At 45.0% G+C, this 22,958-nt stretch overlaps 1 protein-coding gene across 1 annotated transcript; it reads right to left on the bottom strand.

The window, feature by feature from the left end:
• Positions 1–1,050: 1,050 nt before the first annotated feature.
• gabrb1 (gamma-aminobutyric acid type A receptor subunit beta1) lies at positions 1,051–22,858 on the bottom strand. The gene is made up of 9 exons (XM_076027778.1): positions 22,444–22,858; positions 22,240–22,331; positions 21,910–21,977; positions 13,687–13,907; positions 6,910–6,992; positions 3,433–3,576; positions 3,161–3,313; positions 2,675–2,928; positions 1,051–1,888 (listed from the first exon to the last, which is right to left on the bottom strand). The coding sequence occupies exons 1-9, from the start codon at positions 22,587–22,589 to the stop codon at positions 1,523–1,525; spliced, it is 1,527 nt and encodes a 508-aa protein (XP_075883893.1). The 5' UTR covers positions 22,590–22,858; the 3' UTR covers positions 1,051–1,522.
• Positions 22,859–22,958: the final 100 nt, after the last annotated feature.

Consider the following 22,958-nt stretch of genomic DNA (forward strand, 5'->3'; position numbering starts at 1 on the left):
ATACATGTATATATATATATATATATACATGTATATATCATATATATATATATATATACATACATACATTAATAGTTTGGGCACTACTTCAGTCCACTATATTAGCTACAGCGATGCTAACAGTGGTTGTGAAGTACCAAATCGTCCAATCACAGCAGGCTACAATCTAAAATATTGATATTTTCCCGGGAATTCACCCATTTAAAAAAGGCCTATTGTTATTATGACAATCAATCACTTTATAATACACTACATGAGTACAACTGCAACTGCAGTAGTAGCGAAGGTCTGCTGAAGTGAGTTAGCGTGAGTAAAAGCTACACCAGTGCACCAGCTGACAGGAAGCAGAGATGAAAGAAAGACATGGAGAGATGGACTTGGCTCCTCAACTGGTTTTTGAAAAAAAATCTCAAACTCTCCTAAAGACCTTGGCCGAAAAAACAAACAAGAAAAACATGTATATATCTATATATATAGATATATATATACATATATCTACATATATATCTATATATATAGATATATATGTATATTCTGAGGGGTCCTGATTATTGACGAAGATGGCACTATGAGAATATTGGCCAAAAAATTGGGAATAATATATATTTTTTAAATGAGTATTGATGACAGGGGGCTCTATAGCGCCCCCTGTCATTCTCCAAAGAGTCCTATTTGGGTTTTTTTGTTTTGTTTTTTTCAAAACCTCATTCTATGAGAAGAGTAGCAGGTCAACATTTAGTAATCATAACTCTGCTGCCTTTAATAAAATGAGAATATCTTCAATCAAAATGCCCTTTTACTAAGATTAAATACCATGATTGTTTGAAAGTGCACCGTAGGATGATTGTAATACAATAAGACTAGAGAGAGAGAGAGAAAGAGAGAGAGAGAGAGCCATGTACAAACTAATTTTTTTTTAAAGAGTTTTGGGGAAAACGGGTGATAAAGTTTCTGAATGTGTGAATATCGAGTCGGCCGAGATCATCCAGTGTCTGTTCCATCACTGAAAAACGTATCAGCAATAAGACTGTGAAATATTTGTTTTCTTCTTTTTTTTAAAAAAACTTGGCTTGATATAATTAATGAATCAAACATGTTCCAGTGATAAAGTAAATCTGAGTCTGTAGTTTGGGGGGAAAGGGAATCACTGTCCTGATTCTGGAGGGAAAAAAATCTTTTTTGGGCAATTTTGGACAAACACCAGACAATTTCCTTTTTATATTTCTACATTTATGTCTATATCTATTTTGTAAGGATGAGTAGTACAGCAAAAGTGATGAGATTTTTCAATATATATAATAAATTATATCTCTGTTTTATATATATAATATATCCATATATTACATATTCAATTGTATTTACATTGAAAGAGGATCCAGTAGTTTTTCTTCACTCATTTCCATCGTCTTCCCGTTATTTTCCCAAATTTCACCCATATTATTAGCGCTAGCTTTGCCAATGCTAGCATCGTATCCTCCACCAGCCAGGCAGGCGGGCAGGCAGGCAGGCAGGCGGCTGCCCCCTAGTGGACGTAGTAGAGCCAGTAGACCAGGTTGAAGAAGGTGAATGCGATGGGGAAGACCACGCGGGACCACTTGTCGATGGCGTTGACGTCGGTGAGGTCGGGGATCTTGACCTTGAGCTGCGAGGCCCTCCTGCGCAGGCGGCCCTTCTTCTGGTGGAGGTGGTGGTGGTGGTGGTGGTGGGCCCCCGGACCCCCGGGGGGCCGCCCGTACAGGTCTCGGCCGCCGGCGGGCTTGCGGTACTGTATGCTGGCGCGGTCGTAGGAGAACATGGTGGCCCGCGGGTCGCCCAGGGCACCCAGCACGTCGGCGCCGCCCATCTCACCGCTCAGGCTGCTCAGCAGGATGTTGCCGTGGGCGTCCACCTGCCGGCGAGGGATGATGTCATCATGTGGGTTCATTAACGGGTTCATTAACATAAAAGGCAAAACTCAAAGTAGTTTGAAAACGTATAGAAAGTAATAGTGGTAGTGGTAGTGGTAGTAGTAGTAGTAGTGGTAGTAGTACTAGTAGTAGTGGTAGTAATAGTAATAGTAGTAGTAGTGGTAGTGGTAGTAGTAGTAGTAGTGGTAGTAATAGTAGTAGTAGTAGTAGTAGTAGTAGTGGTAGTAATAGTGGTAGTAGTAGTTGTGGTGGTAGTAGTGGTAGTAGTGGTAGTACTAGTAATAGTGGTAGTAGTAGTAGTAGTAGTAGTAGTAGTAGTAGTGGTAGTAGTAGTAGTAGTAGTGGTAGTGGTAGTAATAGTAGTAGCAGTGGTAGTAGTAGTGGTAGTAGTAGTAGCAGTAGTAATAGTAGTAGTAGTAGTTGTAGTGGTAGTAGCAGTAGTAATAGTAGTGGTAGTAGTAGTGGTAGTAGTAGTAGAAAAAAGTGAATCAAACTTCTAAACATCTTAAACACTTAAACACATCACTACTGTTTTATAGAATATATATATATGTATATATATATATACACACAGTATATATACGAGAACAGTTCTATGGGAAAACCATTTTTTTAAGAGAGATTTTACACTCTGTTCTCCATGCACTTGTGTCATAAAATAAATGTTGATGAGATAAAAATGGGGCAGACTTGGTGTCTCTGTCCTCAGCTGTTGAAACTACCTCCCACTGCCAGGTGGCGCTGCGTGCCAAGACGCTGGGTCTCACCTGCACCTTGTTGCTCTCCAGTCTGCTCTTGTTCTCATTGTTGGACTTGGCGGCCCTCTCGGCCACCTTCTTCTGCAGGTGAGGACCTCGGCCGAAGAAGATGTAGTTGACGAAGGCGTACTCCAACAGCGCCAGGAAGACGAAGACGAAGCAGCCCATCAGGTAGATGTCGATGGCCTTGACGTAGGGGATCTTCGGTAGCGTCTCCCTCAGGTGGGTGTTGATGGTGGTCATGGTCAGCACCGTGGTTATACCTGCAGGTCGCTCGTCCAATAGAAAGAGGGGCTCTCAGAAGGTCGTGGTACAGAGTAAGAAGGAAAACTTTGGGCTTCCTGGTTTCCAAAGATTTTATTTTTATAATTATATGTATGTATAGATGGAGTGTATATATGTTATATATTTATATATAGGAATATATATCTAAGTGGACGAGCCTACGACTCAACTGACCATTAGTGTAATTGCTTAAATTTGAGAATGACTGACCGAGAGCGACCCTGGCTGCCGAGGCGTCGTAATTGATCCAGAAGGAGACCCAGGACAGGATGGTGATCAGGGTGGAAGGCATGTAGGTCTGCAGGATGAAGTATCCAATGTTCCTCTTCAGCTTGAAGCTCAGGGACAGTCGAGGATAAGAACCTGTGACAGAGACCGTGTGGAAATTAACGTAGCATTAGCAACATGCAACGTCGCCGCTTCCATAAATATTTTGATTCTAATGATGAAAAAAATCTGATTTTTTTTTTTTGTTTCATTACCTGTGGCAAAGACGGCCTTTTTTGAGAGGGTCTGATAGTCGATGATGGAGAACTGGGGCAGCTCGATGTTCTCCACTCCAGTCACTGAGCCGCGGTCGCTGCCGCCCTGCCAGTAGAACTCAATATCGTCTGTGGTGTAGCCATCTGGAGGAGGTTGGAGGACAGCAAGGAAAAACAGCTCAGGCTTCACTCCCACAATCTTTTTTTTTTTTTTTTTTTTTTAAAGTAAAAGGTCAAAATGAGAGAAGGACCAGAAAATGAACCATCATTTCAGGAGGACAGATAGCTCCCCCTGGAGGAAGCTTCACTGTGGTGCAGGAGGTTCTAGGTTCAAATCCCCACAATCATTATTATTATTATTTTTATTGATACTCTTTAGTACATTCAGGGTCACGGGGGTCTGCTGGAGCCTATCCCAGCTGCTTTTAGGGCGAAGGCAGGGTGACACCCTGGACAAGTCGCCAGTTCATCGCAGGGCCACATAGAGACAGACAACCACTCACACTCACATACACACCTACGGAAAATTTAGAGTGTTCAATTGACCTCACATGCATGTTTTTGGACTGTGGGAGGAAGCTGGAGAACCCGGAGAGAACCCACGCAGGCACAGGGAGAGCATGCAAACTCCACAAAGAAAGGTCCCAGGTCCAGGCCCCGGAATCGAACCCATGACCCTCTTGCTGTGAGGCACTCTTTAATACGAGAAAGTAAAAAGAGCAATAAAAAAATTAACTTTACTGTATAAAATCATACTATACAGTTGTGGGGTTTTATTTTTATTTTATTTTTTTGAAGATTGGTGTCAGGACTTGGATTTGGTTAAAGCTCACAGTGATGATTGTTCTATCAAAGAAGGTGAAAGGTCACAGTGCGCATCCATTCATAGTTGAGCATGAGACGCAATAGTAGAAGGCAACATCTGAACTTGTCCAAAAATGTGTCTTCTGGTCCCAACTGGGATTCGAACCCAGTCAGTCAGGATTTGAACCAACACATCAGACAGAGGTTTAGCCTGGTGAGATAACCAGCTAGTTAGCCTGGTGACTGTGGAGGTCAATGACCCTGTTAACACGGCCGGCCTCCTCAAACTGTTTATCACACTAGACACTGACCTTTGTGTTCTATACACCTCTATAGTTTGCTCTTCTGGATTCAATGGTGACTCATAAGTTCTGAGGAAATGACTCGAAGAAACGTTTATTTTGGTGACTGGTTGCTCCCTTGTTTAATTTGGATTATTTGAGTTTTTCTATCTGTGTGTCTCTGTAGCTGCTGAGTGTCTGTCAGTGTGTGTTAGTCAGTGTGTGGTGAAGCTCTGGTTCCTCTCTGGTTCCTCTCTGCTTCTCTGCTCCTCAGCGCTGAAGACGGTCTTGTGTGTGTGGGTGTCAAAACTCAAACCAACAAAACAGGTTTGAGTTTGAGTTTTGAGATTGAGAATCAAAGAATCCCCCTTCCTTCTTTTCAAACTCAATTTTAAAAGATTTTGTTTAGTTACAATTGGACATAAAACTTCAGCTTGTTGTGTTTCACTTGTACAAGCAAGCTTGGACAAAAGTTTGTTTCTCCTGCAGCTGCAGTTGATTCAAGAGTCCAGTGTTGAATGGCAGCCATGTCACATCATGACATCATCCACAGTCCTCAGGAAGCTGGTTGGCAGGTGAGCAGGTTAGCTCAGTGGGTTAGCCTGCTGACTGTGGTGCTGGAGAGCAGGCTTCCAGTCCTGGTCTCCACCAGGAGAAACATCATCTCTGTTATCTCTGTTTTAGAGTCCAGGTGAGAGAGAAGGACCAGAGAAGTAACCATCATGTCATGAGGACAGATAGCGCCCCCCTGGAGGAAGCCTGACTGTGGTGCAGGAGGTTGTGGGTTCAATTCCCCACCGACACCTTGTGGCTTTATTTTTCTTATCTCTCATTGGTGTAGTTCTCTGTATATGAGTATAATGAGTACTCTGAAAAGTACAGCCTTCCGCTGATACTTTTTATTCAGTGAATATATGGATGCTATTCTGTTTGCTTTGGGTTTTTTGCTTACTCAAAATGACAGAAAATATGATGTAATATGCATTGCATGTACTCATGTTGCTCATGCTGTGCTGTACTGCAATGAGAGCAATAAGCTGTTCTGTAAATCTTCATGCGGTGCCTTCATATTTCCAGAGTGTCTCTGGTGAGCCCATGCAGAGCGAAGCCTCCAACCACCGACTACAGAAAACTCTACTCTAACCCTTGAATAAACGGTCACTCATGACAACATGCTTGCTGATCTCCCATCACAAAGTGAAGCAGCGTTCCGAAGGAGAAACTCTCACTCTGGAATCATCTCAGTCAGAATGATAAGGCAGAAATTGGAGCCTTTCATTGGGCTGGAATCTGCTGCTCATCTTGCAGCTTCCCACAGGCTGAAGCAGAGCGACAATCAAGCTTCTCTTCACTTCTTCTGGAGGCTCTTCGGGCTCCGAGTCTAAACCCTGACCCGGGCCTCTGCTGCCCCCTCGCTAATTAGACCCATTTAATTGGTCCGCCTCGTCTTTGTCTCCACATCCTCCATCTTATCTGAAGGCGGCGGCAGGATTTCAGGGAATTAGCCGCTTCTCATTAATTGGGAGCCTTCGTGAGGGAGTTAACCCTCGTTTTTTTTCCCCCTCCACTTAATATATGTGAAAGGACCTGCTCATTGACATTAGACACAGTTTCATGAAGGAGCACTTTAAAGGGAACATTGAGTTCCTCTTGCGAGAGTCACCAGACACCTTCAACCTTCCATCACGGCTCTGTTAGAAACCCTTCACCGCATTCCAAATGTCATCAAAATATTCAAATCATAATAACGATCAAATTCAAGGGCCAGTTTCCAAAAGGAAACATCTAGTTAGAGAAGAAAATCCAAAGGAACAGTCGGGTGGTTCCATCAATTCAACAACTTCCCAGAAACGGTCAGTAGGAAAATAAAGGAAGAACTGAGCAACTTTTACTGTTTTAACTATGGCTGAACTCTATTGGGTTCACCTCCAGGTGGTGTGTGTGTGTGTGTGTGTGTGTGTGTGTGTGTGTGTGTGTGTGTGTGTGTGTGTGTGTGTGTGTGAACTCATAGTAATGCACTGCTAAGCCTCCTCTATTTGATGAGATAACATTTGACTGAAGATGGATGACACAAAGTATCAGCAGTGATGTGTTTTTTTACAGGTGTGCCGACAATACAGGATGATCTTTGGGTTTTCACTCAGTCTGTTAGTTTCAGCGCTCAGCCAGTGCAGTGCAGTCTCGACTCCACTTCCTTTAGATTTGCAGCCTTAAAGCAACGACGACCTTTCAAACCCTGGAAAAGAGATTGACAGCGACCGCTCGTCGTCTCGTCTTCCTTTGGTTCAAAGTCTGCAACCGCTCCATCAACCCCAGTGCCTCTGATTTTGCATACCAGTATCGGGCCGCCAGAGCCGCTGCCTGGTGTTTGATATCATGTAGCATCACTCACAGCTCTCGATTTCCAAGGTGCAGTTCTGTTCGTCCAGCGGGTATCTGCGCAGGTCCATCATGCAAGCAGCCGTGGTGGTGATCCTGAAAGTAAAATAAAAACAAATAAATACATATATATATATATATATATATATATATTTCTGAGTCATACACAGATATGTGCATATGACAAAACTCTGTGTTGCTTTTAATACCATGCACGTGATTGTGCGCTACTGAAAGATCCTCATTTAACAGGCACCTCAAGCAGCAGCTCAGTCCCTCAGAACCTTGATGGAAAGTGAGGAACTCAAGGCCTGAAGCGTGAACAAACAACGTCTTTCATACACATCTAGGAATCCACAGTGGATTTTCCATCTACTACATGTTGAGTTAAGATAAAACACACCTGACTCCCACGTTGCACAGCTGGATTGTACTATTAATTTTACTTGGTCTTCAGTAAAATGTCCTTCACGGCTGCAAATCTGTTCAAAAACATTTTTTTTCGCCAGTTGTTTTGCTGTTTGGTTTGGTGGGAGCAACTTTTAGGCAGAATGGTTGAAGTGAAAATACATTTTCTATTTGTATAAAATAAATAAACAAAGTTTTTCAGACTCATAAAAAGCATTCCCGTCAACGGTGCATTGATATTGTTAAACCTGTATGATAAAACCATGATACCAATCAATCAAAAACCTCTTTCAAGAAAAAAAAAAATGTGGGAAAAAATTATATTTATTATGTGTTAAAGTTTTAAAATGCAAACTTTGCTGTCAGTTTCAGTCCACAAAGTATCTTCTGGAAGGGCCAGAGGAGCAGAAAGCTTCAGGAGCTCTCATCATCCTTGTGTTCTGGCTGATTGTTTGCCTCCTATTATCCAGCACTGCCTTTACCTGACCTGATTGGTCCATAATTAAACCATCAATGATCCCATTCTTCACTGATTAGCTTAGCATTACAAAACGTCTCCCTGCACAATCCCAGGGTGCAGTGTGAGAGTGTGATGATTACACGCAGTGCTCCTCAATTCAAGCTTGGAGGGGAACGAACGCAGTAGGAAAACTGCCACGAGCCTCGGCGTTAAAAAAATAACGAAAAAAAAAAAAAAATCCTCTTGACTCATAAATATGCGATATTTCCTCAGCAGGTGGTTGAGTATTCTGGGCCCATTGGATGGACACGGTGTGAGCACTAGGAGGCGCTGGATTAATTATAAAGCAGGTGCAGAGAGCGTTGGATAGACAGTAAAAATAGAAAGTGTTGGCTGTGGAAGCTGTCAGCGCTGCTCAGATGAAGCACTTTAAACCTTCCATTACTGCAGACACGTCACCACGACCTGGTCACTCTCTCTCTCTCTCTCTCCCTCTCTCCCCCTCTGAATTCTTAATAGCTGCTGACTGGACCAAAATGTGCCCATACTTTATTTCTCTCTTTCAATAAACAGCCTCTGAGCCTCTGAGGGTAAACGTGTTCTTTCTTAGTGAACACGGCTGCTTTACACTTCAACATGAATGTCTGAGGTCACTTGAAGGTCCAATGAGGATGATTTCTGTTTTCAGAGGTGCCAGTGGAGCAGTTCTGGAATGACGTCACCCTCTGCCACAATTGATAACTGTATAAGAAGATAGACAGACCTGCCGTTTTCAGAGAAAATGGCCAACCAAGTGCCAAAACACTGCATTCTGTCATTTGGCCAGCAGGGACCGCCAAATTCAACGGAAACGAGACTGAATGAAGAATGACGTCTGACTCCAAGGGAGAACTGAGACAAAAGTTAAAAAAAAAAACAAAAGTTAATTTTGAATCATATATTCTGGTTCTACTCAGGTGATAAAGGCAGAAATGTAGTAGTTCATCTGGAAGAAATCATCTTCAATCACCTTCTGTGGTCATGCTTTTAAGAAGCAACAGACATTCATGGAGGAAATGTGGAGGAAATGGTGGTGAGGCTGCCGTTAGCAGCTTCCTATTTCTGTTAGTTGGCTTTTCCACCCATCACTCACAACACCTGAGCCAATCCGATGCTGACATCCGTCATCCTTCCTGTTTCCTGGATGGAGGAGGAAGTGACACGACACCACCTGTTCATCCATTACTCACCAAGCCCTCCACCTGAAGCAGCAGAACCTCTCAACCCCTCAACCACGCAAGGCTTTTGTCCTCTGCTGTGATTCACGTCCTCTTCATAGAATTGTACTCTTGCTAATATCCGGAGGTGTTGCTTCTGTGGATCAACTCCTTCGGCTGGACACCGGTCAGGCTTTGAAGGACTGAAAGAAACCTGGATTCTGGAGAGGAAGGACTGGAACACAGACGAGATGGCGATGCCACCTTTGGAAAAACTGAAGTTGAACTCTGTGGACCGAGCTTCATTGGTCGGCCTCAAGCCTGTCAGCTGCTTCAAGCCCCTCCCCCAGTGGTGTGGTAGGACTTAACTGGCCTCACTGTACTTAAGGAGAACAATTACGTTCACATCCCCCATTTTAGAGAGGAATTGATTTACTTTGATGGTGCCTTTTATATATATATATATATATATATATATATATATATATATATATACATATATATATATATATATATATATACATATATATACATATATATTCTTAAAATATATTTTTAAAAGGTGCCTTGAAGAAAATTGCAATTGATTGACTGAATTACCACTAGTAGGACTTTATTAATTCAAGATTCAAGATTCAAGATTTCTTTATTGTCATTGAACAAGCCAATGAATTTTTTTCATTGCAGCTCCCGTGTGCAAAAAATTAAGAAGATTAATTGATTAATTGTTTTGCTATATAATTATCATTATTATTTTTTTTTTTTTCGATGACGGTTCTCTTGAAAAATTTCAAGGATCTTTTGTTAAATATACTACCGGTACATTCAGTTCTGTGTTTGTCTTTCATTAATCCTCACACAGCTCCTTAAATCCAACCTTGCATTAGTCTGTTAAATTACATCTAACTGTAGCCAAACATATCATTAGTGTTACACCAGACTTCTGTCACCTTTGCCTTTGCCTTCCAGTGATTTTGTGGACTTGATCCTAATCCTGATCCTAACCCTAACCCTAATCCAAAAGCCAACCCTAACAGTTCTGAATATTGAACAAACTGTCTGACTGACGGCTTTTCCCTCCTCATAAAGTCGTACCAGCACAACCGATTTAATATTGTCCCTAGTTTCTACCATAATGTATTGTGTTGTAGTCAGTGTGTACTGATCAATATATATAATCCATTGCGTTGTCGTTTTGCATTTCATCCCAACTCTGCTCTTTTTCAAAGTGCTGCAGCCGCACTGGCCCAGCAGCGCAGGCTAAACTGGGCTGTTTTGATCTTGCAGTCGGCTTTGATCTTTTTTTGCTATTGAGGACGGCGATGCTGCGCAAGTCGGAGGAGAGTGACTGGTGTGTGATGCTGCTGTGCACTACGAAGAAGCAGCAGAAGCCACACCAGTGTCACCTGTCTGTCTGAGCCTGAGCTAAAGGTGCGTAGCCGCGGACAAAGCCACAATGCAAACATGCCAGTTGGTCTGAGGTCATTTTGGCAGCACTAAATATAGCTTCCATGTCGGCAACAAGGACGCGGGATGAGTAATTGCAGGAGCCTGCGGGAGATAATGATTCTGCAGCATGCCAGAGAGACGCGAGTCTTACTATTTTCTCCACAAACTGCAGCTCTCATGTCCAAACAGAGGAGGAAAGATTCCTCCTTGACCTCCACACTTCTACATCTTGGATTTCAGAGCCAAGATGAAATAAAACATCAAATTGGAAGAGTTTGGATTCCAGACACATTCTACAGTACTGGTACTAGTAGTAGTAGTAGATGTAAAATACTGTCAACATACTAACAACATCATTACATTAAAAGTCTGACTGAGATTATTAGAGACTGTTTCGGTATCTGAAAATGATTTTTTTTCAAACAAATGTTTGATTTATAAAGACACTGAGTCTTATTTGCAGTATTGTCAAGAGGCAGGTCAGCTTCTGAGAATATGATCACACTGAAATACTATGTACGACTGACATTCTGAAGAAGAAATATAATCACTGCAATATTTTATGTTTCAACACACATTTCTTAGCATTTGGTGAATGCATTTTAATGTAACATTCAAATGTTTATTGCGTGTAAAAGCAAAAACCTATTGACAGACACACACAAAATGCAAATCCAGAATGAGAGTGAAACCCTGCAGTTCAGCGCTGCTCTTTGACTCGCACACAGCTGACACAAACCAGAACAAACTGAGACTCATTTCAGGTGGTGTGGCCTTTTTTAAATCACATAAGACAAAATAGGGAGCTGAGATAACAGCACGTGACAGAATTTACGGGGACCAATCGGACCTGATGTGGAGTACCGACCAGCGTAACCTCGATTCTGGAACTGTTCAGTTGTAGGAAGTTGTGACTCATCCACTCATTGGTCTCCTCTAGACAAGTTATCAGTGAGGCTGGTAATGGAGATGATGAAGAGGCTGCAGAGGATGCTTGCTCCATTCTAATGTATAGCTGCGTGTCATCGGCATATTGCAGTGAAATGAGACGCCGTGTCTGCTGACCACACAGAAGCAGCAGATCTTCCAGAACAAGCGTGACGCTCTGGAAAAAGTCATGATTCTGAAAAACACAGCATCATTAAATTTACTGGGCCACATGATGCAGTGGTTCTTATCACTGTACTGGCTGCTTCTAGTGGCGGGTGCTGTGTACTGCCACTTTATTTACAGTCACCAAAGAGCCCTGGTGTGGCACCAGACTTCCACCACCACCTGCTGCTCCACCACCTGCCTCACACCATCACCACATCCTCTGCACCACAGTGGAGCTCAGCACGTCCGGCCAGATCATTGGCCAGGTCATTGGCCAGATCATTGGCCATCTTGTGATCTGCCGACGGATCATGGACGCACGTGAAGCTCGATGCCAGCTGGACGACCAGAACAGAAGCCATGAAGCCAAGAAAAGCATCGTCTGCGCTTTCAGAATTTACACTGCAGATGAGAAGGGCTGATAAGTGGACCAGAGGGTGGCGCTGCGTGGACCACACGGGCTACCGAGACACAAGCCGGGGTCTGATCCAGCCCCCAGGACCAGGACCAGGACCAGGACCAGGACCAGCCTCTCCAGGCTCCCACAGACTGCACTGATTCTTCAACAATCATTCATATCCTCACTTTGCAACAACAATCCTCATAAACTTTGGTGAGACATCAAATTAGTTTGCAGACTGTGATGGCGACGCTTCTGCGCTGCATATTGGCAGTGTCATGGTTGCATTCATGTGCATCAAAATGTGGGAAGAAAAGAAGAGAAAAGGAGAGAAATGTAAAGATGCAAACTTGGCTCCTATTGTGCAGGGATTGGATGTCAGGCATTATTGGCACCTGCTAGCAATTAGCATTCACGCTACAAGTGTTTACGACGGTGTGACTGTTGCTGCTGCCACACCAAGGTTTCACTGCCGTGATGTGTGACAAACAAAAATCACTGAATTAGAATTTGTAAAATCAGCCTCGTCTTAAAGCCACGAAGCCTCGACGCAGTCAGGGGTGAATTATTGAGAGAGGCCCAGGTGCCGCTGCCTGGGTCCACTCTGTGGAGCTCTGAACACCACGAGAAGCGTCATCAATCATTCACCAGCTGCTTCTCCCTCAAGATTAGGCCTTCAAGTGAAGACCGAGGGACTGGTAGACCCTCAGCAGGAGCTCAACCAGGAGCCACAGCCAGGACTTTCAGTCAAGAACAGAAACTCATTCAATTGCTGTTCAATTAGAAGGAACGGCTGAAAAAACTTTTTTGACTGGTGGGGCCACAGTGGGTTCTACAGTGTGCCAGAGGGGGGTAGCGGAGCAGCAGCAGATGGATGCAGTGTTCTGGTGAGCCACCTCATAGGAGGAAACAATCTATCATGGGATATTATGGAGAAAACATGTTGCTGGAATGTCAATGGAAAATGAAGCAAAGCAAAGTTGCAACCAAATCAGTGTCTTTGAAGCCCCACCAGGGTGTTTAGCTCTTAGAACCACCCAGAACCAACTAGAACCATCCAGAACCACCCAGAACCACCAGGGTGTTGAGCTCTTTATTGAAATGACTCTGGAAACACTGCAGACATGGAGGAGATGCAGCTGTTTGATGACTGACTGACTGTTAATATATTTTCTTCCAGGTTCATGGGGGGCCGGATTGAAAAGCTTAACAGGCCACATATGGCCCCCAGGCCGTAGTTTTCCCCACGCCTGGTCTTGAGTGTGTGAGGGCGTGTACAGCTGTGAGGCTGAAGCAGAGAAGCTGCTGTACTGCAGTATTTCCTCCCCTCTGAGGAGTGAATTCACGGCACGCTCAGGTCACACTGCTGCTGACGTCTGCAGCTCTCGCAAGCTGGAGAGTCGACAACCACTGAAGAACCACTGCTACAACCAGCCGTCCACCACACACACACACACACACACACACACACACACACACACACACACACACACACACACACACTACATGTGACAAGACCAAATTCCCACGAGGAAATTCATTGAAATTCATCATTCATTGTTCTTTTTTTCCTTTGTGCGTCCAACTGACATGTAAAAGCAGTACTAATCAAAAACATGTACATATAAACATGTATATGTATATATATATATATATATATATATATATATATATATATATATATATATATATATATATATATATATATATGTGTGTGTATATATATATATGAATATGTATATATATATATGTCCCAGTGAGGAAGTGGCTGGAAGCTCCCACCTGAGTCCATACAGCACGGTGCCGTCGGGGTGCAGTCGGATCATCCTGTTCTTGACGGTCACGCCGTGGACGAAGGACTTCTTGTCATTGATGAAGTAGGTGTCTGGCACCCACAGCTGGTCGGCCACCCGGTTGTCCAGGGTCAGGTTGAGGGGGATCCCCGTGTAGGACAGCCGCTTGTCCCTCCACGACTGCTGGAAGTACATGGTGATGGTGTAGTCCTGCAGCGGTGACACAACAACACAACCGCTGCATTTCAATTCTGCCTCTTTTTGTTTTCTTACAGGACAGTTAATCGAGATTCTTTGGAAAGTTTCCTCTAATAAACCAACCAAGAAGAATAAGAAGAAGAAGGTGGAGCAGTTGTCTAGGTTTGGGTGCTCAGGGCCACTGTAGTTCACTGGCAAACTCAGGAGACCATCGGGGACTCCAGTTTGAAGTTGTCTTCTCAACCTTCAAAGTCTGTCCTCTTTGTTAATTACATGAGACCCCCCCACCCTCCCGTCCCCCTAAGCCCCCCCCGACCCCCCCACCCCTCGGCGAGGTCCCCCAACTGACTCAGTGACTTACTAACGCAGGACACAGGAAGCTGTGGGACTGTTGAAGACCAGGAGCTCAGTACAGAAGAAGACAAAGAATGATCACACAGAGCCAATCATTGTTATTATTGGCTCTGGTCTCGGTCTGAGACTGGGAGGACTGGGAGTTTTGATCCAGGCCAGTGGAGACTCAGCCAACACTGTAATAACACGATAATAATGGAAAAGAATCCAGCTGCTGCCGTTTTACGTTCTGGTGGTGACACCCAGAGTGACACCCGGCCCCCTTATTGCTAGTTCATTGATCATTTTTAATTTTACGAAGCAAAGTTGTGTTGGTTTTTTTAAATGTTGAAGAAATGTTTCAGTCGGTTTACAGCTGACAGAAGAATGACTAAAAGGTGATGTTACTGGTCAAACAGCAACAAAGTTGCATCAGTGTATTGTCCGTTTATTATTGGCCTCCAGCATGTGAAGGAACTTCAGATTATTGGTATTTAGTAACAATCAGCAGAATATTGACGTGTATTTCGGACACTGAGTTGATGTCTTGTGAGTTCAGTGCATTTCTCAAGTTTTATTGTGATATGGAAACATCTGCCTGCAGTGCAGGTGTGCAGTGCCCCCAACCCTCCTTGTGTAGAAGAGACGGAGGTGTAGCTGTCCTCTGCACCCTGGACCTTCCTCTTCCAAAATAACTCCCACAGTCACATGATGACGGGCTGCTGAGGTGGATTATGTTGTTGTGTTGCGTCACTCCTTATTAAGCAGCAGTCGCCCGTCCTCTCCACACCACACCTCCTCCTCCACCTCCAGACCTCCACACCTTCCCTCCTGCAGCAAAGCTTCTCAGCACCTTCACCTGGAGTCTCAGGCTGCCACCGTAGCCAATGGTCCCAGCAAAGAGGTTTTGACAGCCAGGATGAATATGAATTGATGTGGGTGCGGATGAAACCTCGTGTCTGCCACTTTTCTGAGTTGAATAATCTGACAGCTGTCTAATGCACCGCATGCTTCATCAGCGTTCGGCCAATAATGCTGGGTAACGACTGGTGGGACGTCAATACCAACACGGCCAACCACGTCTAATGGACTCAGCAAAAATATCACGCGTGAAAACAAAAATCCAAAGGTATTGATTTCCATCAGAGGCACAAGATGGGAGAAGCGTTTTGTTGGTGGTGTTGAACTGATGTCCCTCTGCTTTACAACTGAGTGAGAACGTTAAATAAAAGCATCTCCTGTATTTTACTGTATTTGTGATAATTATGGTATGGAACAAGTGTTAAACCTCCATGAAGAACAACACATTAAAGAGCATCTAGATGATGCAATAACTTCTGATGATTCTTTTTCATTGACCTGCAACTTCTTCTATGCAGTTTTTCTTTATTTAGGTGCTTTATACAGATTTGAGTCGTAGATTTGAGTCCTTGATAGTTTTTCAAAAACTCTTTTGTTGCTTTATCAACCAAAATCCACCAACATCCGCCAATATTTTAAACCAAACATTAACCGGAGTGTCACCCCCCAAGAAAATACTGCATTGCATGACATTGTTATCAGGAGCATTCTGAACAGAAGAAGAAGGTGGAGCAGGTGTCCATGTTTGGGTGCACAGGGCCACCGTAGTTCACCGGCAAGCTCAGGAGAGGGAGGGAGAGTGAAAGACTGCAATCTAAAGCGTAACCACTTGATGTCGCTGTTTCTTCTTCGTCAGAATCTCCAACTATGACACAGTGGAGCTTCAAGTGGTTTTTAAATAACTTGACAGCAACACCATCGATACAAGACAGTGTCAAGAGGAGCTAATTACAGATCCTTCCACTTGACTTTCATTTGTAGTCGGTGTGAAATTTATCTCGCGACGATAAATAGCAACTTGGCAACTTGATGACTTGTTTCACATTGTCATCAATAAAACACATAAACTCTGTCTTCACAGCAAGAAGGTTGTGTCCAGGTGCGATCTACACACTGGCCAGGGTTGGTGCCAGTGGAGCTGCTTCTGACCAGTGATGCCCTGGTGAGGACGTGGTGTTTTATGAGGCAGCAGTTTCTCACAGCAGCTCAGCGCTCAGTGCGACTCTGCTCCCCAATGGGGAGCAAGATTTCCAAGAAACTATTATTAGACTCAGCTGCTTCCCTTCTGCATCCACTTTGCCACACTCCTGGTGGCACACTAGTGTTTCCACGGCACAGCCAGAGCCAGGACAGTCAAATGAGTATTGTGGTGCATATGAGCTATGCATTGCACACAGGGAGGGTCGCGGTTGGCTGCTTTGCACCACATGACGTTCCAGGCAGATGAAGGAAACCGGACCTACAAATCTTTCTGTGCGCTGTGTCTTCACACACGGGTTTCAACTGTCAGACTGCGGCTGTATTTACATGGAGCAACATGGCTCCCTGTGCAGGCTGAATCTGCCTGACCTAATTCCTGCCTTCCCACAGCCACCTCTGGGTGCAGTGTGAGACGCATCAAATTGCTGCACTGGCTGGTGGGAGAGCAGTGAAGTCCCACTGCAGCCAACTTTAACTTTTGATCTCAAGCAAATTGCGTGTGTGTGTGTGTGTGTGTGTGTGTGTGTGTGTGTGTGTGTGTGTGTGTGTGGCAGTAATGAGCAGCCCGTTAGATTAGCATACTTTGATCCTGACTTTTCCAAAGGGTTTTTTCAAGGTGTCACCGCTTGTTACAAGCACACAACGTCCTGTTCTGCTCCTTCACTCCTTTGGCTTCATCCTGTTTTATATCATCCATCTGCTTTGGGTTTGTGGCCCACAGTGCTGGTGCTGTACTTCTGTTTTTAATGTCTTCCTTCAGTAAGAAGGAATCAATAAGCCCACTGCTCGTGATGTACGATAGCAATCCAATCTGATCTAATAGCAGCTAAAAACAAGGGGGTATTGCCGGACTGACTCTGAATTAATGTTGAGACGCTAGGTAGTTGTCCGGCATGAAGCAGAGGAGGAAGGTGGATGAGACACAGACTTGGTGTGTGAATGGAGAACTTGCTGGGGCTCACAGATGGAAAGTTTACCAAATGTGTTTCCCCACACATCCATCTGCCAGACCGCAGGAATCCTTTGTCACCTGCCGGCCTTTTAAAAAGCTTGCAAAGTGACGGAATGAACATTTCATGTCCGTGTTTCTTTATTAAATTGCCAACTTCATCAGGTAGAAGCACCTTCAAGGCTTTTGATTGGTTCCTGGACAACACTGGGGCCAATGCACCGTGCTGTGTAGCAATATTCCATTAAAAGCCAGTCAAAGGTAAACAAAGGAAACATTTCCACCTCACTGCAGGTCCACTGGAACCCAGTGCTGATTGAACTGATGCAGCAATGCTCAGAGTTCTCCCCCAATATTTCTGCTTTTTTGCTTCGAAGGGATAAAATAAGTTTGACATCTCAGTCACTAAGCTGCTTTTTGAGGTTATGAACAGTCAACACCTTCCAACATACAGCAATGCTAATATAGTTTAACAGCATGTTGCCACTGAAGGACCAAAGATGAAGAACCAAGCTTGTTGATGAGGGAGCTGATGTTTTCCAACGTGTGTGTCGGCTATTTACAAGTGTAGTCCAAGGCTACCCACGGATTTATAGCCATCAGCCAATCAGTGTGTGTTTGTCTGTCTGTCCCGCCTTCTTCATCCTGACCTTGACGACCTTGACCTGTTTGCCAAGGAGCTTGTTCTTTATAATAGAAAGATTAACCAACTGGTCAACCAAGTTTGACCAGTTTACTGAGAAATCTCCAATCTAATGCATTGCTGCTGAGGAGTGCATTGCATCCGAGAATGTCTTGGAAAATACATGAGCTAAAGCCCTTTGGCCAAAGAAGAGCTAACAGCCTTGCTTTGAGGAGCACCTCCAGCCCTCTGCAGTCTGGGCCAGCAGCTCCATCCAACACCAATGACTCAGCAAAAAACAACACACTCCATTTTATGTTACATTAAACAGGCAGTGTTGGGGCAAATTCTGACAATAATGACACTGACAATTATAATGATCATAATCAGCCCCGTCCCTGTTTCCATGCCAACCTCAGCATTCACTTGCAGTACAAGTGTGGTAACTATACCTGAGCTGTTCAATACATGGCAGGAGTCCCGCTGAGGGTGAGAGGAATAATTCAACCACCAAAATAGAAAAGAAAATCATTAAAAACAAAGTCAAATCTTTGTAAAAATCAACTCAAGGGTGTAAATCTTTGTCACAGTGAGGTTGCAGCTCAACCTCGGACTGCACACACACTGCTAACCCAGGGTCGCTGCTGTCTGGCTACATCGCTGGTGCAAAGTGCAGATTTCACTTGTGACCTTGGGCTCCTGTGTGACACTCTGAGTGAACCGAGTCTCCTGTCACAACTGATTCAGTCCAGTTCTCTGACTCCCCTCAGAGTGGAGCATCTGCTGCTGAGACGCTCAATCGCAGTGATCGCTGAAGACGGAGGGAAGCGAGCCGGGTGCGAGGGATTTGATTCGTGCTCGGACCAAACACTGAGTGGGAGCCGGAGAAGAACCTTCACCTTCTGGACAGGAGGAGCTGAGAGCAGAGGCCTCGTCCTGCGGATCAACACCACCAGACTGATGATGATTGATGTCAACCACTCGACCTTTCTCCAGGCCTCATCCTGGACACTAGACAAGGACCATCGTGCTCTTCAGCAGTGAAGGCTTCTACTGTAGCTTCAGGAGTGGAGAGAGTGGAACTGCGGATGTGCTGCTCTTCTTATCAACTGAAGAGCTTCTAAAACACTGAGGGGCTTCCAAGACACTGATTTGGTTGCAGCTTTGCTGCTGCTCCGCCCACAGCCTCTAGGACGGTACGACTGTTCCACCTGCAGTTCCATGCAACCACGGTGCCTCCCTCCACCTGTGCACCGCCAGCTTTCTGTTTTGCTGATTGGGAATTTTTGGGGGTTTGATTTGGGATCAGATTTGGGATTTGTGAAACAATCACATTTCATTTGAACTGTGGAAAAAACAAAGCTTTTTTTTTTACTCATTGGCTCAGATTTTTATCACTTTGGTGTTCTGCCAGTTCTATCATTTTGAAAAGTGTTGTGTACATTAAAATCCTTCTTGAAGAGTGGACACAGGTGATGAAGACGATGATGATGATGAAGGAGATCCTGTGTAAAGTAGAGTAAAGGGAATGCAAGAAGGAATCCACTCTGAATGCAAGCAGAGACTCAACAATTCCAACATCTACAAAATCATTTTGTCTTGAGGTTTTTCACTGATTTTGATGAAGCTTTTTATAGATGCTGGTGTCAAGGATTAATCCATGGACTACTGATGCTTGCATGTTACAATGAGAAGGGTGACATACGACTGAGACATTTTGTCTCTTCAGTCCAGCCTGATGCCATATGAAAAAGCTGTAATAACATTCGCCCAGACTGTGAGATGATGCTAAAAAAAAAAGAGAGATGGTTGAGTCGATGTGAGAATGATGACGTTCACCCCCGCCCCTCCAGCAGAGGTGTGAACATTCTCATCAGAGGGTGGCGCTGGTGCTTCAGGAGGTGGTGGAATCACAGCGGCTGCAACACGGAGCTGCTAGGAGGCTGCTGGAGACCTTTTAAAAACATGTCCTTACAATAGTACTGATTGTAGTAGTAGCAGTAGCAGTAGTAGCAGTAGTAGTAGTAGCAGTAGCAGTAGCCGTAGCAGTAGTACTAGCAGCAATAGTAGTAGTAGTAGTAGTAGTAGCAGTAGCAGTAGTAGTAGTAGTAGTAGCAGTAGCAGTTGTAGCAGTATAGCAGTAGCAGTAGTAGCAGTAGTAGTAGTAGCAGTAGTAGCAGTAGTAGTAGTACTAGTAGCAGTAGGCAGTAGTAGCAGGAGTAGTACTAGTAGCAGTAGTAGTACTAGTAAAGGTAGTAGCAGTAGTAGCAGTAGTAGTACTAGTAGCAGTAGTAGTAGCAGTAGTAGCAGTAGTAGTAATAGTAGTAGTAGTAATAGTAGTAGCAGTAGTAGCAGTAGTAGTACTAGTAGCAGTAGTAGTAGTAGTAGCAGTAGCAGTAGTAGCAGTAGTAGTAGGACTAGTAGCAGTAGGCAGTAGTAGCAGTAGTAGCAGTAGCAGTAGTAGCAGTAGTACTAGTAGCAGTAGTAGTAGTAGTAGTAGTAGTAGCAGTAGCAGTAGTGATTGAACTGGGCATCTCACCAGAAAGGATTGAGCTAAAATTGCTGTCATTGTTTTTGAAGGCAATGGCTAAAAGTTGTAGTTTAACTAGATTTGACCTCAACCAGTGGTTCACACCACTGGTTCACACCACTGGTTCTCTAATGAGACCACCAAGCCTTGAAGACTGAACCTTCTCCACCTGGAGGCCAAACACCTGCATTAGGAGACCAGCAGCCTTTGCAGTATTTTGAAAGAAAGTAAAAAAAAAACAAAAAAACCTGGGTGACTGATGTTGTGTTGTTGTTGTTATGACGTTAAGACGACGCTGCTAATAAAGTTGCAAACCAGCGCACAGTGGATTCACATTGACTATTTACTAACGCGGACAGAACTGACGGCTGCTATTACTGTCTGCTGACAAAGAGCGTAATATATGACAAGACGTCTCACTCTGTGCTATTTCTGCTGGATCGTTTTGTTTCTTCTCCTTCATCCAGTGTGAAACAGCCGCTAATATTCCCAGCATTTTTCACATTGAAGCCCCAGCAGGGTGTTCAGCTCTTCGAACCACCCAGAACCATCCAGAACCACCAGGGAGTTCAGCTCTTTATTGAAATGACTCTGAGAACGCTGCAAACCTGGAGGAGATGCAGCTGCTTGATGACTGCCTGACTGTTAATATCCTTCCTTCAAGTTTGGAGGGACGGATTAAAAAGCTTGAACGGGCCACATATGGCCCCCGGGCCGCAGTTTGCCCACACCTGCTCTATTCCCTCCTTCCTTGTGTCCAGCTGAAGGCAGTTCTGACAGCAGCAGCAACCTCTCCACGCACGCAGGGGTCCGCACACGCGTGCATGGAATCGCTAAGCAGCCCCCCACTCCTCCTCCCCGAGCCCCCCCCCCCCCCTCCTCTCGCCCTGTCGCTCTTGTTAATACTCAGCCCTCCGCCGGCTGTGACGCTGCGAGGAGGGAAACTAGACTTCCTGCATACGGATCAGAACAAACTGCTGCGGAGCAGAGAAGAGAAGAGAAAAGAAAGAAGAGAAGAGAAAGAAGAGAAGAGGAGAGGAGAGGAGAGGAGAGGAGAAGAGATGCTAGGTGCTTTATTGATCCCATGGGAAGCTACAATGTTTCAGTACTAAAAGAAACAATCCAAAATATGAACAATACAGTAATAACAAGAAACAATGAAGTCAAGGTTGGGGGGGGTGGGGGGGGTTCCTCCTGCACCAAGTCAAAGAGGAGGCGAACCAAACCAAACTCAGCTGAACCGGGCCCGGTACTGGTCTGGACCTGGTACAGGACTGCATAACGAGCGAGACTCCTCTGCTCTCACTCACAGCAGCAGAGCGAGAGAAGAAGTAAAAGAAGTGGCGGAGGTGTCGCAGTGTGTGTGTATGTGTGTGTGTGTGTGTGTGTGTGTCTGACAAACACACACACACACACACACACACACTCACACACACACACACACACACACACACACACACACACACACCCATGCACACACAGACGGACAGACAGACAGACAGCAGCATGGTCAACTCACCATGTTGACTTCAGACACCATGTCGATGCTGGCGATGTCAATGCTCATCCCCACATCCACTGGAGCACCTGGAGGAAAGAAGGAAAGAAAGAGAAGGATAGAAAAAAGGAAAAACAACAAAAACAACACAACAATGTTTTATTCAACAAGAAGCGACAACAAGCACATTTTTTGCGCTAAAAAATGTAAAAAAAAATAAAATTAATATACTCGTTTTTTTTTTTTAATCCCCCTTCGGACACACGCTCCCTCTCTCTCTCTCTCTCTCTCCCTCTCTCTCTCTCTCTCTCTCTCTCTCTCTCTCTCTCTCTCTCTCTCTCTCTCACTCACCTCCAAAATCGGGCCGCAGTCGGATGTCGTAGCCCTTGAGCAGCTTGTCCACGGTGGCCTTGACGTACGACATGTTGCTGGGCTCGTTGGCGCTGTGTGAGGGGGTGAGGGGATGCACGCGCACACGTTATTATTCAGCACATTTTCTTCTTCTTCTTCTGGAAAACAGGATGACACATTGCGCCATTTCTGCGGCTCTCTCACCTTTGCGCCCCGTGGGCGGCGGCGGCCAGCAGGCACAGCAGGCACAGGATCCCCCAGCATCCTCCGCGGTGGAGGTGCAGGTGGTGCAGCTGGAGGTGCAGCTGGAGGTGGAGGTGGTGCTGCTGCTGGTCCGGGGGGCTCCACATCACTGACTGCACCCACACAACACTGCACTTTTTTTTCCCCTTATTATTCCAGCTGGAGGACTGCGCGGGCACCGCAACTTATGCTGCCAAATGATTCCGCGCATGCGCGTCGTCGCCCTCCTCCCGACATCAGCGGCGTCAGCGGCGGGACGAGACCGAAGTAGGACGGAGAGGAGAATGCATGTGCTCCTCTCCGGCGCGAGGAGGTGCAGCGTGGTCTTCACCTGGAAGCACGGGGCGGGTGCACGAGGCGGGTGCACGGCACAGCACAGCACGCGCTTTCCGCTCTCAGTTAAAGCTCCAGGCGTCTCTGCCAAGCCTCTCTCTCTCTCTCTCTCTCTCTCTCTCTCTCTCTCTCTCTCTCTCTCT

The sequence above is a fragment of the Nelusetta ayraudi genome, unplaced genomic scaffold (genome assembly GCF_046127955.1).
Source record: "Nelusetta ayraudi isolate G7.1 ecotype Tasmania unplaced genomic scaffold, CSIRO-AGI_Nayr_v1 ptg000021l, whole genome shotgun sequence".
NCBI lineage: Eukaryota > Metazoa > Chordata > Actinopteri > Tetraodontiformes > Monacanthidae > Nelusetta > Nelusetta ayraudi.